Raw genomic sequence first — 13,452 nt, forward strand, 5'->3', positions numbered from 1 at the left:
AATGATAACTTGCCAACAGTTAAGCATGGGGGAGCATCCATTATGCTTTGGGGTTGTGTGGCAGCCAGTGGTAGGAACAATTACTTCAACCAAATATGATAAAATCCTAGAAGCTAATGTACCAGTTCAGTGAAGATATTGAAGCTGAAAAGGAGTTGGATATTTCAGCTAGACAAAATATATCTCAAAAGCAACCATAATTTAGCTACAGGAAATAAATAGCATGGTTTTGGAATGCCCTTCACAGTTCACAGACTTGAGTATTATTTGAAATGTGCTGCGTGTAGTGCTGGTACCAAATGTTTTACATGTAATGCATGTAAGAAGACCAAGGACACTTCTGATAGAAAGAGATCAGCAAGAAAGAGAAGTAGCAAAATCTTAAAAAAGTATAGGCTGACAGTTTGCCCAAACTTTTAAAATGACACAAAAGTTTCATTTAATTTTAAATATATTAAATGTACCTAATAAATGTAACAGTGCCTGGCAGATTGTCTAAATCTTACATAAAGCTGTATATATTTTCACAAACAATGAAATATGTTCAATTTACAATTAAATTATCAGTATATGGGGAACTGTTAAATATTTTATGCTAACAGGTTTTTTTTAACAATTTTGTTACTTCCATTCAGCAGCTCAGAATCACGAGTGCTCATTAGAAAACAATTTGCTATAAATGCCATAATCATGCAGTCTGTAGATACAGTAATGGTAATGATGTTCAGTCGCTATACAACATGTCTTTCTAAAATTTCAAAAACAGTAAATTAGAATTAACGCAATAACACCACTACCAAATTCAGGAACATTTGTGTGCAAATAAAAATGTAAACAAAAAATATTTTCCCATGTTTTTCCAATATTATTATCTTCTAATACATGAAAGTTGTCCATTTATTCATGTGACGATTAAAAAGCCATATTTTACATAGTAAGGAACGCTACTTGATGCTCCCTAAGAACCAATCCTAGTTGCATTAGTATGATTTGCTGCTCTTACATAGTATATTGTCGCACATATCAGTAATTCATACTAACTAATGCTTAATTTCCAAAGATTTGAAATGTATCCTGCAGTCCTCTGAAAAAAGACTGTTTGCCCAGAAAGCATGCTGCAACAGGCACAGGACTTACTTATAGCCAAGCTGCCGACACACAACAGACGCATCCTTATCGGTCCATCCATCATCGCAGATTGTGCCCCACTGGCCACTGAGATAAATCTCCACACGCCCTTCTTTCTTTGTTTCACCATCCATCAACCTCAGAGGAGGACCTGGATGAACATCCATAGTGAGAGAAAGACAAAGGGACACAAGCAGGATAAATGTGTGCAGGGTATATATATATATATATATATATATATATATATATATTTAAACACTATACAGTACCTATCTTTGTTTTAGACAAGAATAAAAGTTCATTGTGTTAACCTTTTGTTTAATTGGATGATATCCATGAAGCACATCTACAGACTTACATTATAGTTAGTGAACAACAGAAATATGTTAAATTAAATAATATATTATATAAACTGTATCTCTACTAAAAATCCCGCAAGACATGTTAATTTAATAATTTTTAATGGATCATATATAATTACTGCATAAAACAGCTTTATTTTAGTGACATGTTTAATATAACAATAATAAGTAATATCAAATGATTGCTGCAATGTGTCATTGTTATATGAGCTAAATGGGGCACTATAGGTAACATTATAGTTGCTATTATTGTATGAAAATTACATCTGCACTTAAAACTACGGCAAACGGTGTCACATATACTATACAATCTGTAAGGCTCGTTTATGCTACTTTGTTGCCAGGGCCAGATTAACAATGGGGCGATGGAGCTATAGCTCCAGGCCTCCACATAAAAATAGGCCTATTATCATGACAACATGACGTTGACTGGCCATCTGCTCTCCACACAGTCAGCCATAAATCATAAGTAGTAAAATTGTATTTCTATTTACCTCACAAAACTAAGCATTTTTTCTTTTACATATTTAGGGAAATATTGGGTATAGGGGTGTACACGCCCACATGGCACTGGCCACACCCACACAGCACTGGTCACACCTCCTCTGCTTCTCATAAGTCATAATAGGCCCTTGGTCATTTTCAGCTCCAGGCCCATATGACCCTCAATCCGGCCCTGTTTATTGCACGTGTGCCAGGGTGTGGTATGAAATGTCGACATTCAGAATAGTGAAATGGATGTTATGTTGTACATACATGTGACATGTTACACTTGCACAATGTTGACATCAAGAATTTAGACAGTCGGCATGTTGACATAGTGTTTTTACAGCGATTGAGCCCTAACTCTAACCACAGTCATTTCAAACCATAGCCTAACCCTAGACCTTAATGTAATTCTGACATGTACTATCGGCATTGTAACTGACGACATTCACAATGTTGACATAATGACGATGTTAACGTTTTCACTTCAATGTTTTGAGTTTCGACATTCTGAATGTCAGCATGATGACTACATACCATGCGCCACATGTAATGGTAAGCACAGACTAAGGTGGATGCCCACTTCCCGGCCCTTGGAACTGCCCCTAGGAAATCAGTCTGTGCCTAGCTTTGTGAATGGGAGGATCCATCTGGCAGTTGGCAGCAGTATGTGCTGTGCTGGTGTTATTGTATGTAGAAGTAGTATAGTACAATGAAACTATTATTAGTGCAGTTAGTAGTAGCATGTGGCGGTGTTGGTGTTATTGAATGTAGAAGTAGTATAGTGCAATGAAACTATTATTAGTGCAGTTAGTAGTAGCATGTGGCGGCGTTGGTGTTATTGTACGTAGAAGTAGTATAGTGCAATGAAACTATTATTAGTGCAGTTAGTAGTAGCATGTGGTGGTGTTGGTGTTATTGTATGTAGAAGCAGTATAGTGCAATGAAACTATTATTAGTGCAGTTAGTAGTAGCATGTGGCAGTGTTGGTGTTATTGTATGTAGAAGTAGTATAGTGCAATGAAACTATATTAGTGCAGTTAGTAGTAGCATGTGGCGGTGTTGGTGTTATTGAATGTAGAAGTAGTATAGTGCAATGAAACTATTATTAGTGCAGTTAGTAGTAGCATGTGGCGGCGTTGGTGTTATTGTACGTAGAAGTAGTATAGTGCAATGAAACTATTATTAGTGCAATTAGTAGTAGCATGTGGCGGTGTTGGTGTTATTGAATGTAGAAGTAGTATAGTGCAATGAAACTATTATTAGTGCAATTAGTAGTAGCATGTGGTGGTGTTGGTGTTATTGTATGTAGAAGTGGTATAGTGCAATGAAACTATTATTAGTGCAATTAGTAGTAGCATGTGGTGGTGTTGGTGTTATTGTATGTAGAAGCAGTATAGTGCAATGAAACTATTATTAGTGCAGTTAGTAGTAGCATGTGGCAGTGTTGGTGTTATTGTATGTAGAAGTAGTATAGTGCAATGAAACTATATTAGTGCAGTTAGTAGTAGCATGTGGTGGTGTTGGAGTTATTGTATGTAGAAGTAGTATAGTGCAATGAAACTATATTAGTGCAGTTAGTAGTAGCATGTGGTGGTGTTGGAGTTATTGTATGTAGAAGTAGTATAGTGTAATGAAACTATATTAGTGCAGTTAGTAGTAGCATGTGGTGGTGTTGGAGTTATTGTATGTAGAAGTAGTATAGTGTAATGAAACTATATTAGTGCAGTTAGTAGTAGCATGTGGTGGTGTTGGAGTTATTGTATGTAGAAGTAGTATAGTGTAGTGATGAAATTAAGGGGTTTCTGTGCCTTTTGCGTCAGTTGTTGGTGTTTATTCTATCTGGGAATCCCTCCTCTCTTCCTTCCTCTTTTCAGATTCTGCCACAGAGGAGCTGCCAGGATGATGCGGTGTCTTTGGAGGCCAACATGTTCCTGTCAAGGGCCAATGGTATCCCTGGCTGCACCAGGTGATAAGTGTCCTGGAGGACTTTTGGAAAGGGTAGTTGAGAGTTCTACCTATCTAATTTGTCTAGGAGTAAGAAGGCCAAGCTCACAAAGTGTGATTATTCTTCAAAGCACTTATGGGCATAGGTCAGACACCATGGCAGTAACAGTGAAGCAGGAGGTGGTAGCCCCAGTGATGTTGTTACTATGCTAACACTGCAGGCTGCTTAGTAGGATGCGCAAACATCTTAGGGATTTTTTGCCCTTACTACTAAAGCATGAAAAGCAGTTGTGACTGCTAAAAAGAAAGGAGAATTGTCAAAGATGCCCACAAGTCTAATGTTAACTGGCACAGCGGTTTATATATTTTGGCAGATTGATACTTGGAGATACAACCATCTGAATGTGATCAACTATCTCCACCTGGCTCACAGTGTTTTTAGTCCATCTAGTGGCACTTTATGGTGGCAGTATTATAAGAAATTGCAGGGCAAGCAGTACAGTGTCGCCATGATGGATCTAGGTTGCAAGGATGTAGAAGTATGGCTGGATGTCATGTAACCCACTCATTCACTGACAGAGCCCTTTGCTATCTTGGTGCATGACGGCGCCTCCTCAGTCATCTTCCCACTTATCACTGGCAAGCATATCAAAGGAATGCTGCTACACTTTTAAAAATGGTCAGTGCAATTTAGGGGCTCTGTGTCATTTCAGTGCTCTGTGCTGCAGAGACCCTCACCATATCAGGGATTGTCCTAGACCCCACCCCCCTTTCCGCATTGGGGATTTTAAGATGGCTATGCCTCTGGCCTGGCTGTGTGCAATGGTGAAGTGGTTGGACTGGGACCCATGGCGGCAAGAGGTCTTACATTGCAGTTTTGTTGATGGGTTTTTGCTTCTGATAACTGATACAGTGAATCTGCCTTTGACTTACCCTATATACAGTAGTCAAAGAAAAAGTGATGGGGGTGGTGAAGCTGGGGAGCACAATTGGGCCCTTTGCTGTACCTACTTTGCTGTATTTGGTCCTATCTCCAGTGGGGGTCACCCCCAAAACACAACACCTGCGAAATTCAGTTTCATCTAGCACCTGTCTTATCAGCCATGTGAGTAGATGAGTCAGTGAACTATAGGCATCATTCAGCTAGGATCGCAAGTCTGCGGATGAACGTACCCGGCTGCTGTGAAATTATGCACATGAATGCGATCGCACTGTAATCGCAGTACTATACCAAGATGCCCACTAGCTTATAAAGCTGCCCACTTCTCATTACATACATCCTCAAATCAGCGAAAACATTGATAACATCGAGTAACATCGGACCCATACGCACACTTGTGGTTGAGCTTGACCTGACTCATAAACTGCGAAACTTCATGTCACCATCTAGATCTCTGGCTGCATATGCCATTGCAGGGGCTTAATTATGCATGCCCCTGTTATTGCCTTCAAATGCACAGGCACGCCTGCGCTCATTTGACCACCCCCACTCTCCACCCTCAAACGGCACTTGCTGTCAATCATTTCTCCATGGCTCTGCGTGTCCGCTGCTTCACTTTTGCAGAGCACAAACATCGTTCGGGTGCATGAGTCCACAGACTTGCAATTCTAGCTGATTGATGCCCAATTTCAGAGGATGGACAATTATCATTCTTTTGATGCTGCCTTGGACATTGTTTAATCCTTTGGTGTTGGTGCTCTGCCAGATAAGGTGGATAAAGATTCGACCATTCACATGTTACCAATATATCCTGATTACTTCAAGTTTATGTGGTTCAGATTCAAGGATGAATTCTATATGGATATATGCCTGCTCATGGGTTATTGCCATGTGATTTTTATTAAAATGCTTTAGCACCTTTCTACAATGGAGTGTATGTTTATGCACTGGGGAGCCCAAAGGTAGCTCACTACCTTTATGACATCCTGTATGTAAGTCCAACTGGATCTTCCTGATCTGCAGGCCTTGTTTGCGGAGTTTGGAGTTCCCATCACACATGATAAAACCAATGGTCCCACTAAATCGCTATCTTACCTTGGTATTGAGACTGTGCTGTTGAAGATTAGCTATTGGAAAATGTGACTAAGCTGTGCAATGCCATTGTATGGCAAGAAAAGTGAAATTATGTCAAGGCAATCCCTTTTATGATTGCAGTGATACTTTTTGGAAGCTGGAGCACATCAGCTCAGGTGTTTCTAGGCCACATCACTTTGTTGGATTGTCTACTAAAATCAGGAGACACCTCCAGGTTTATGGCACGTTTCGCTTGGATTTTAATTGGGTCCATTTTTGGCCCTTGTCATAATTTCCAACATGCAGATGTGCCCTTACTTAGCTTTAATCTCAGGATGAAACATATTTAGTAGACTGGTGCGAGAAGTGCTCCATTAAGGAAACCATCTCGCGATAAGGTTTTGCGGGTCTGTAGCATATTTGTGCAAAGCAATACACATTTTCATATGGTTCCTGCTAGTACCACTGCCCTTTACTTAACCTAGTGCATTCAATTGTGAAACTTTACAAACAATAGAATAAAATATTATAAGATTATCAGAAAATTAGCGAAAAAGTAGAATAATAAAAGCAAAAATATTGCAGATTATTAGCAAACACAATTACAGAATATTAGCAAGTACAAATGTTAGCAAATATTGATTCTTTGTTTATTATTGTTTGTAACATGTCATTAATTGCTGTAGCTGCATTGTTAGTTTTATGGTTAGATGACACAAAAAGAACAAAAAACATTTTTTGGAGCACTCTTGAATCAATTTAAGAAAATATAATTAAATGATATTATGGATGGGGAAAAAAGGGGATAAAACTTAACTTTTATTAGGTAACCCTCATAATAAAAAGAGTGATAACTGATAAAATCAACACACAAAAAAATAAATGTATCTAAAAAGAATAATTGTGTAAAATCACATATTAATTCCTCAAATACAGATCTATCAGCGAAAATATCTTAAATCTATCCCTGGTTAACAAAATTAATTGGTCACTGACCAATAGGGATATAGACAAACACCAACTACCTACATTACAAAATGTCTATGTAGGTATGAGCCACTTACATTCATTAATTTCACAATACAATTATGCTGGAGAACACCCAAAATTGGCTCATGAATCAAATTAGATTTTGTTTTATGTTACTTAATATGTCCCAAATAAATAAGATGAAGTTAGAGGGTATAATATAAAAACTAGCAAATGTATTCTAGGTAAAATCTATTATCTCCATCAATTCATATCCTATAGTTGACAAAGTAAAGATTCAATAACCAAAAACAGTCTATAAGAAAAAGCAAGCCTATTTGGTATTAGATCATCTGATGATCATTTGCCAGCATTATATGATAGAGAATCCCTTTAGGCAATAGAGCATGTAATTAATAATACCTTATACATTCAATCACAGGTAATTATTGCAGAATGATTAGGATGTCGCTTTAGTTCAAAACATTTTTATAAATTCAAGCAACTATTAAAATGAGTGTCAATTAAGTAGCTAATTAGGCTCACCATGAACATATATAACATTACATGAAAATAGACATCCCTTTAAAAACAATACCGTACTGAAGTCAAAGAGCATATGGTGACAGAACATGTCTCAGTTCACTCCTGCTCTGTACATGGTAGGCATAACATTTGTCCATAAAGAAACATACAATTCCATGAAACCTAATGCGGCTGATTGGTAGTAATTATTGCAGTCTGATTTCAATATATATGTCTCTTAAATAACCTGTGAGGCTCCTCATGAAGGCTTGTATGCGCATGTACAAGTATCAATAGCCAACATAAATGATAGTAATTAGAGCCAGTCTGGTGTGCAGTATATATAGAGAGATAAGGGGGGGGGGGAATGGGCTGCACATCCTAATTTCAACATAATAAAAGGTGCTACCATGCTGAAACCTGTAGTTCTAATGCAGAAAAAAGGGGGGAAGCAGATGCACACTCTAAGTACAAAGAATAATAAATATCAAAATACATATAATAAGCTATCAATTAACATGGTTTTCTATAGAGGTTCTTAGTACATATTTGGCCAAAGATGTTTGCCCACCTACCACACCACAGTGACCTCATCAGGTGGGTCCCTAACATCCCTAATACTGACACAGGGAAGTAAAGCCCAGGGCAGAGAAAGTGTTCTGCCACTTCTGCTTTCTCTAGTCTGAAAACATCGAACCAGGGATGAGAGAATGGAAAAACACAGCCCCTGGCAGAAACAACAGTGAGCACTTCTGCTGTCTGGGTAGCCAGCCATGTCTCTCCGTTACCTTATTGGCATTGCAGGAGAGGTCACAGGAATTACCCAGATGAGTGAGTGCTAAAGAGGGAACAGAAAAATACCTCCGGTCCACAAGTCAACAGGGCAAGGGCTGCAGGGGTGGTCTGTCTGTAATGGTGCTTGGAGTTTGTCTACATCCCTGTTGGTCAGTGACCAATTATTTTTGCTAACCAGGGATAGATTTAAGATATTTCATCGATAGATCTGCATTTGAGTAATTAATATGTGATTTGACACAATTACAGTATTCTTTTTATATACATTTGTTTTTTCGTGTATTGAGTGTATCAGTTATCACTCTTTTTATTATCAGGGTTCCCTAATAAAAGTTAAGTTTTATACCCTTTTTTCCCATCCATAATATCATTTCATTATATTTTCCTAAATTGATTCAAGAGTTCCCCAAAAAAGAGTTTGTGTTCTATTTTGCCTCTTTGCAATTGTGTTCATGTGTATAACACAAATCCTTTGGGTGCACCACCAACACAGAGTTATCTAATATTTTCTTATACAAGATAGACTTTCACATTGTTGTTTTTTAAATTTCTCCTCTTCTCTCTAGTTAATACTACATTTAACTGGTGCAGACTCATATCTCTAATACTACAGTTTTACGGATAGACCTGTCTTTATTTTGTTTGCTGCTTTTTTATTTTTAGCTAATATTCTGCTAATCATTTGCTAATTATTTGCTATTTTTCTGTGAATATTGCAAACACAAATCTTTTTAAAGCGCTTGCAAGTTGCAAGAGACCAAATATTATTACAAGCGGTACACTGGCCACCCTGTGGTTTTACTATGCATTGCAGCCTGGAGAATCACGATAACATTGCCCACCACTGTAGCATTAGATAGAGGGGGTCTTTAGCACAATTTCAGAAAAGCTAAGTATGGACTATCTGTACAGCTTGATTTATTCACTGATGTGGCTGACTCTGCCAGCTTTGGGGCTTATCTGGAGGGATCTTGGTGTGTGGCATCTTGGCATGCCAAGTTATTTGTTAAGCGCCTGATCAAAAATTTGCTCCACAGCAGGGTGAGTATTTGAGTGTGTGAGTGTTTTTAAGTGTGTATGAGTGAGTGTGTGTGCATGCATGAGTGTCTGTTTGTGTGACCCATGGTGTGAGTGACCCCCCGTGTGAGCGTATAGCCGTCGCTGGGAGAACTACATCTCCCAGCAGCCCTTGCATCTCCCAGCAGCCCCCGAGACTCCCAGCAGCCCCCTCCACAGTGACAAGATGGAGGCGAGGCACACGGGAGCCGCGGAGACCTCCGGACAGGTATTATTTTTTTTATTTAAATTTTTTCACATGCTGTGGTTTTTTCAGCACTGAAAACGCTGTGACCACTTTTTTTATTTGGATAATGCAGGTATCGGGAGTGTGCAAAACCCCGGTAATCCAATATTGGGCGCAAGGTTTTTTACCTCGCTAAACCTCACCCCCAATGGAATATACCTCTAAGTGTATCTTACCATGACCCCATAGATGTTGAAGACCTATGAAGTCTCCTCAATAGGAGCATTTTCTCTTTCCTTTAGATGTCACACTGGGCATCAACTGATTTTCTAAATTATATTTCGCCTCTTTGTGGCTGGTACATCAAGGACTGTGTCCCAATGACTGGCTGGTATTTCCTTTTTTATTTGCCTTTTAGACGGCTCTTAGAGGCTAGGTCTGAGCCATCCCTATGTCCAATGTTTTAGACTCCCTATTTGTTCTTATTTGCTCAATAATTTATTGCATGTTGTTGCCTGTGTATTTTCTTCCCTTTATCAATTTTTGTTGTTTCACATCTGTTTTATGATGGAGTTTCTTGAGGCTCTTTGCAATGCTGAATTAGTAGTGCAATTGATGTTTGCTTCATTCCATTATGACTTCATTTTGTGCAAGATACCACATTCAAAAAAATGACCAATTTGTTATAGGGTTTTGGTGGGTGTCCTTGGTTCCTCTCTATGATGTAAGCATTTGTCTGGTTTCAGCTTCTATGAGAACATGGGGTACTTCCATTTTTGGGAGATGACAATTACACCCTGGTCGCTAATTATATAAATTTTGATGAACAATTTTTTCAATGATGTGTCTGGGCTCTCTGAGTACAGTAGCCATGCTTTTCAGTTTGGGATGCTACTTCTGCAGGATTTTCAGTTTAAAAGAGTTAAGTGCTTGGCTGCTGGAAATGTGTTTCTTAAAAACTTTACATCTTTTTTCCTAAATAATTATTTTACCCTGTTTTTCCTGACCATGGAGCCTGATTGGCTGTTTGCATACAGGCATGTTTTTATCCCCCGACCATGTATCTTTCACTTTGCTGTTGCACAATGAAGATTGAATGTTGGGCTAACTGGACTGATAGGCCATTCCTTTATTTTTTGGGTCTATAGGTCTCCGTTGGCCTCTGACCCCTCTTTTTTCATCGCTTTTGTCTTCATTAGATGGTGTGTTCCTGTGGTATGAGCTGGGATTTCCTGATGCTGAGCCTTTTGAATTCGGCTGCCTCCTATGATTTATCATACATTTAAGGGGGGAATGATTTCTTCCAGAGGAGTCGCTTGACTTTTGGCATTCCATGGCCAACAACTTGGAGGCAATTGTTCAGTTTTAGTCTGATAGTTTGTTGTTTGGTACTTCATAATTTTTTGATGCTCCTGGCATAAACACCAAGTTGAGTCTGCCATGGAAAAGGCCCATAAGTAAGGTAATACTGTGTTAGTCCATAGTCTTCTTGGCCTTGAAGACTTTGTTGTTAATTACCTTTAAATTTCACGATTCCCACCTATTCAGAAGAGATAGTATACACCTTACATATGAAGGGGTCTTTTTGTTTTTGGGGTTTTAGGGGTTTAGTGTAATTTAGGTGTAGTGGTAGGTTCAGTTCTGTACTGAAAAACTTGACAGGAAAGAACAGCAGTCCAGTGGCCATCTTTCTGCATTGATTATTCTGGCCCTTGCAAGTCATTGTTGAGATCATTCTTGTATAAGACAAGTTGCCATTGAATAGTTGGATGATCCTACTTCCTACAAGTTTTTTTTACAAATAATTTATATATAACTAATATATTTATATTGCATCGCCGGGTGTTTACAGCGGATATGTCTGTGAATGATGTAGTTCACAGACATATCCAATCTGCTGCACAACTGATCGCTGATATATCTGAAAAATATATTGGCCATCAGCTAGTGTGTATGGGTGACCCAGGATCACTGCAGGACCCTGCGGTGATTGACAGCTCAACTGCGCGGGCGATTTAAATGCCCACCCATTTGAGCTGTTAAACCTGACCCGTTGACCTAGTGTGAACTCAGCTTAAATTTGGTTAAGGTTATTGTGTATATTTGCATTTGATTACAATCTGTAATCTGCCACTACGGCGTTTATGACTCAGACGCTATTGAAGAAAATAAAGTTATGTCTGAAATTCATATTAAAATCAGCAATATTGAAGTACTAAATGTGTGAAAAATGACCATTTCACAGATTCGTTACTTTTGGATTACCTGGCATGATCCATATAACAATATATTACAGTGATCTGTTGATTTGGTTCCTATTATTATATTGGGGTTATATACAGTAGACTTAAGCCAACTTTATTATCATAATCATTACCCTTGTTATTCCCTGGGAAAGAAAAACCAATTATACTGTGGCCAAATCCATGGTAAAATGTACTTGAAGTGGCTGAAACATCTGCAGTTGCTATGTATAGAAGAGATGTACTGGAGTAGTATTTCATTTAGAAAAGCCAGCTGCACCGTCTGTATTATATGAATCCATGTCAGTCCATCAAATAATCACAGCTGCTTTTGAAGGAGAGCAAACCTACTTATCGTTATAATTAAAATGTAATCATATAATAAGATGTAATTATATCATGAAGAATTCAATGATTATTTATGTACATTTAACAGATTAATAATTTAATATATGAGAAATTGTGGGTGTGTCATGTGAACATTTCAGAATACCTATGATAATATACATATTGAAATCAAGAATAAATATTTATAGAACTGTGTCTATGATACCATATAGACAAGGTCTCATTTGGTGGCAGTTTTGGAGCTTGTTACACTTGACGTAATTGGAGGATACGATAAATCGTCAATCAGGCAGGAAATTGGCAGTCTGCAAATCTCTTGGGTCTGATGACTGAGTGTCAATCATATCTTGACCAGCTGTCCTATTATACTATTATACTATGCTTTCATTCACTAATCTAATGGAAAATCTTTTATTAAACTACTCATACAAGGAATTACACTATTCCATTTTACTGGTTGGATCCCAACATGTTTGTAAAATATTCACAATTGCTGTCTTTTAATTTAACTTGTAAACTAATTAGTCACATTTTTTACATTTCATTTTATGTAAATAAGTCAGTACAGTATAGTGCTAGAAAATACACAGCATTTGAAAGTAAAGCAAAAAAACTTTATATGTGAAAGTTTTCAATAAGGGGTAAAAGCTCTGATAAATTATACCAAAATGACATCATGACATTGCGCAGAGAAGGCAGAGCCGCCAACACCAGGAAGTGCAGCACTGCCCGAAGCATCCTAAAGACTCCCTGAGCAGCTGTACTTACAGGCGGCGTGGTGCATAGCCTGCTCGGAGCTTCCAAATGATGCTGATACACACACACATACATATACATTCACACACTTATAACACACAAGTATATACAGCCACACACTTATACACACACACATACATGCAGTCACACACCCATATATACAGTCACACAGTTCTGAACTTACAGATATATCACACACATACACATACAGACAAACAATATAGTGCCTGCCCCTCACCTTACATTCTAGGGATGGTCATCGAAAGCTAGCAATCATTGGCCCTCATTCAGACCCACTCGCGAGCGGCTGTCCGCTCACAAGTGGGTCGATGGTCCCCACTGTGCATGCGCACAACGGAGGGAGCTCCGTCGTGTGCATGCACGAGACACGACGAGCGAAGGACTTTCCTTCGTTCGGAGTGTCTCATCAAAGGGGGCGTGCTGTCGATTGTGACTGACAGCACGCCCCCTTTGGTGGGCGTGCCGGGGGCGTGCCTGACAGATGGAGGCGTTCCCAAGGGAATGCCTACCGTCTGAAGCCGGCCCCACTGACATCACTAGTGATGTCAGTGGGAGTGATTTTGGCTCTGATAGAGCCAAAATCACTCCTGGCCTTGCGGTTGAAAAACCCAACCG

At 38.8% G+C, this 13,452-nt stretch overlaps 1 protein-coding gene across 1 annotated transcript in view; it reads right to left on the reverse strand.

Annotated features, from left to right (window-relative positions):
* The window catches only part of PRSS12 (serine protease 12), a 249,084-nt gene that overhangs the window by 97,785 nt on the left and 137,847 nt on the right, over positions 1–13,452 (reverse strand). Inside the window, exon 8 of the mRNA XM_088452245.1 lies at positions 1,138–1,279. Coding sequence (XP_088308371.1) covers positions 1,138–1,279 — 142 coding nt within the window. The remainder of the gene's footprint in view (positions 1–1,137; positions 1,280–13,452) is intronic.

This window comes from Taudactylus pleione, unplaced genomic scaffold (genome assembly GCF_031769625.1).
Source record: "Taudactylus pleione unplaced genomic scaffold, aTauple2 ptg000036l, whole genome shotgun sequence".
In the NCBI taxonomy this organism is placed as follows: domain Eukaryota; kingdom Metazoa; phylum Chordata; class Amphibia; order Anura; family Myobatrachidae; genus Taudactylus; species Taudactylus pleione.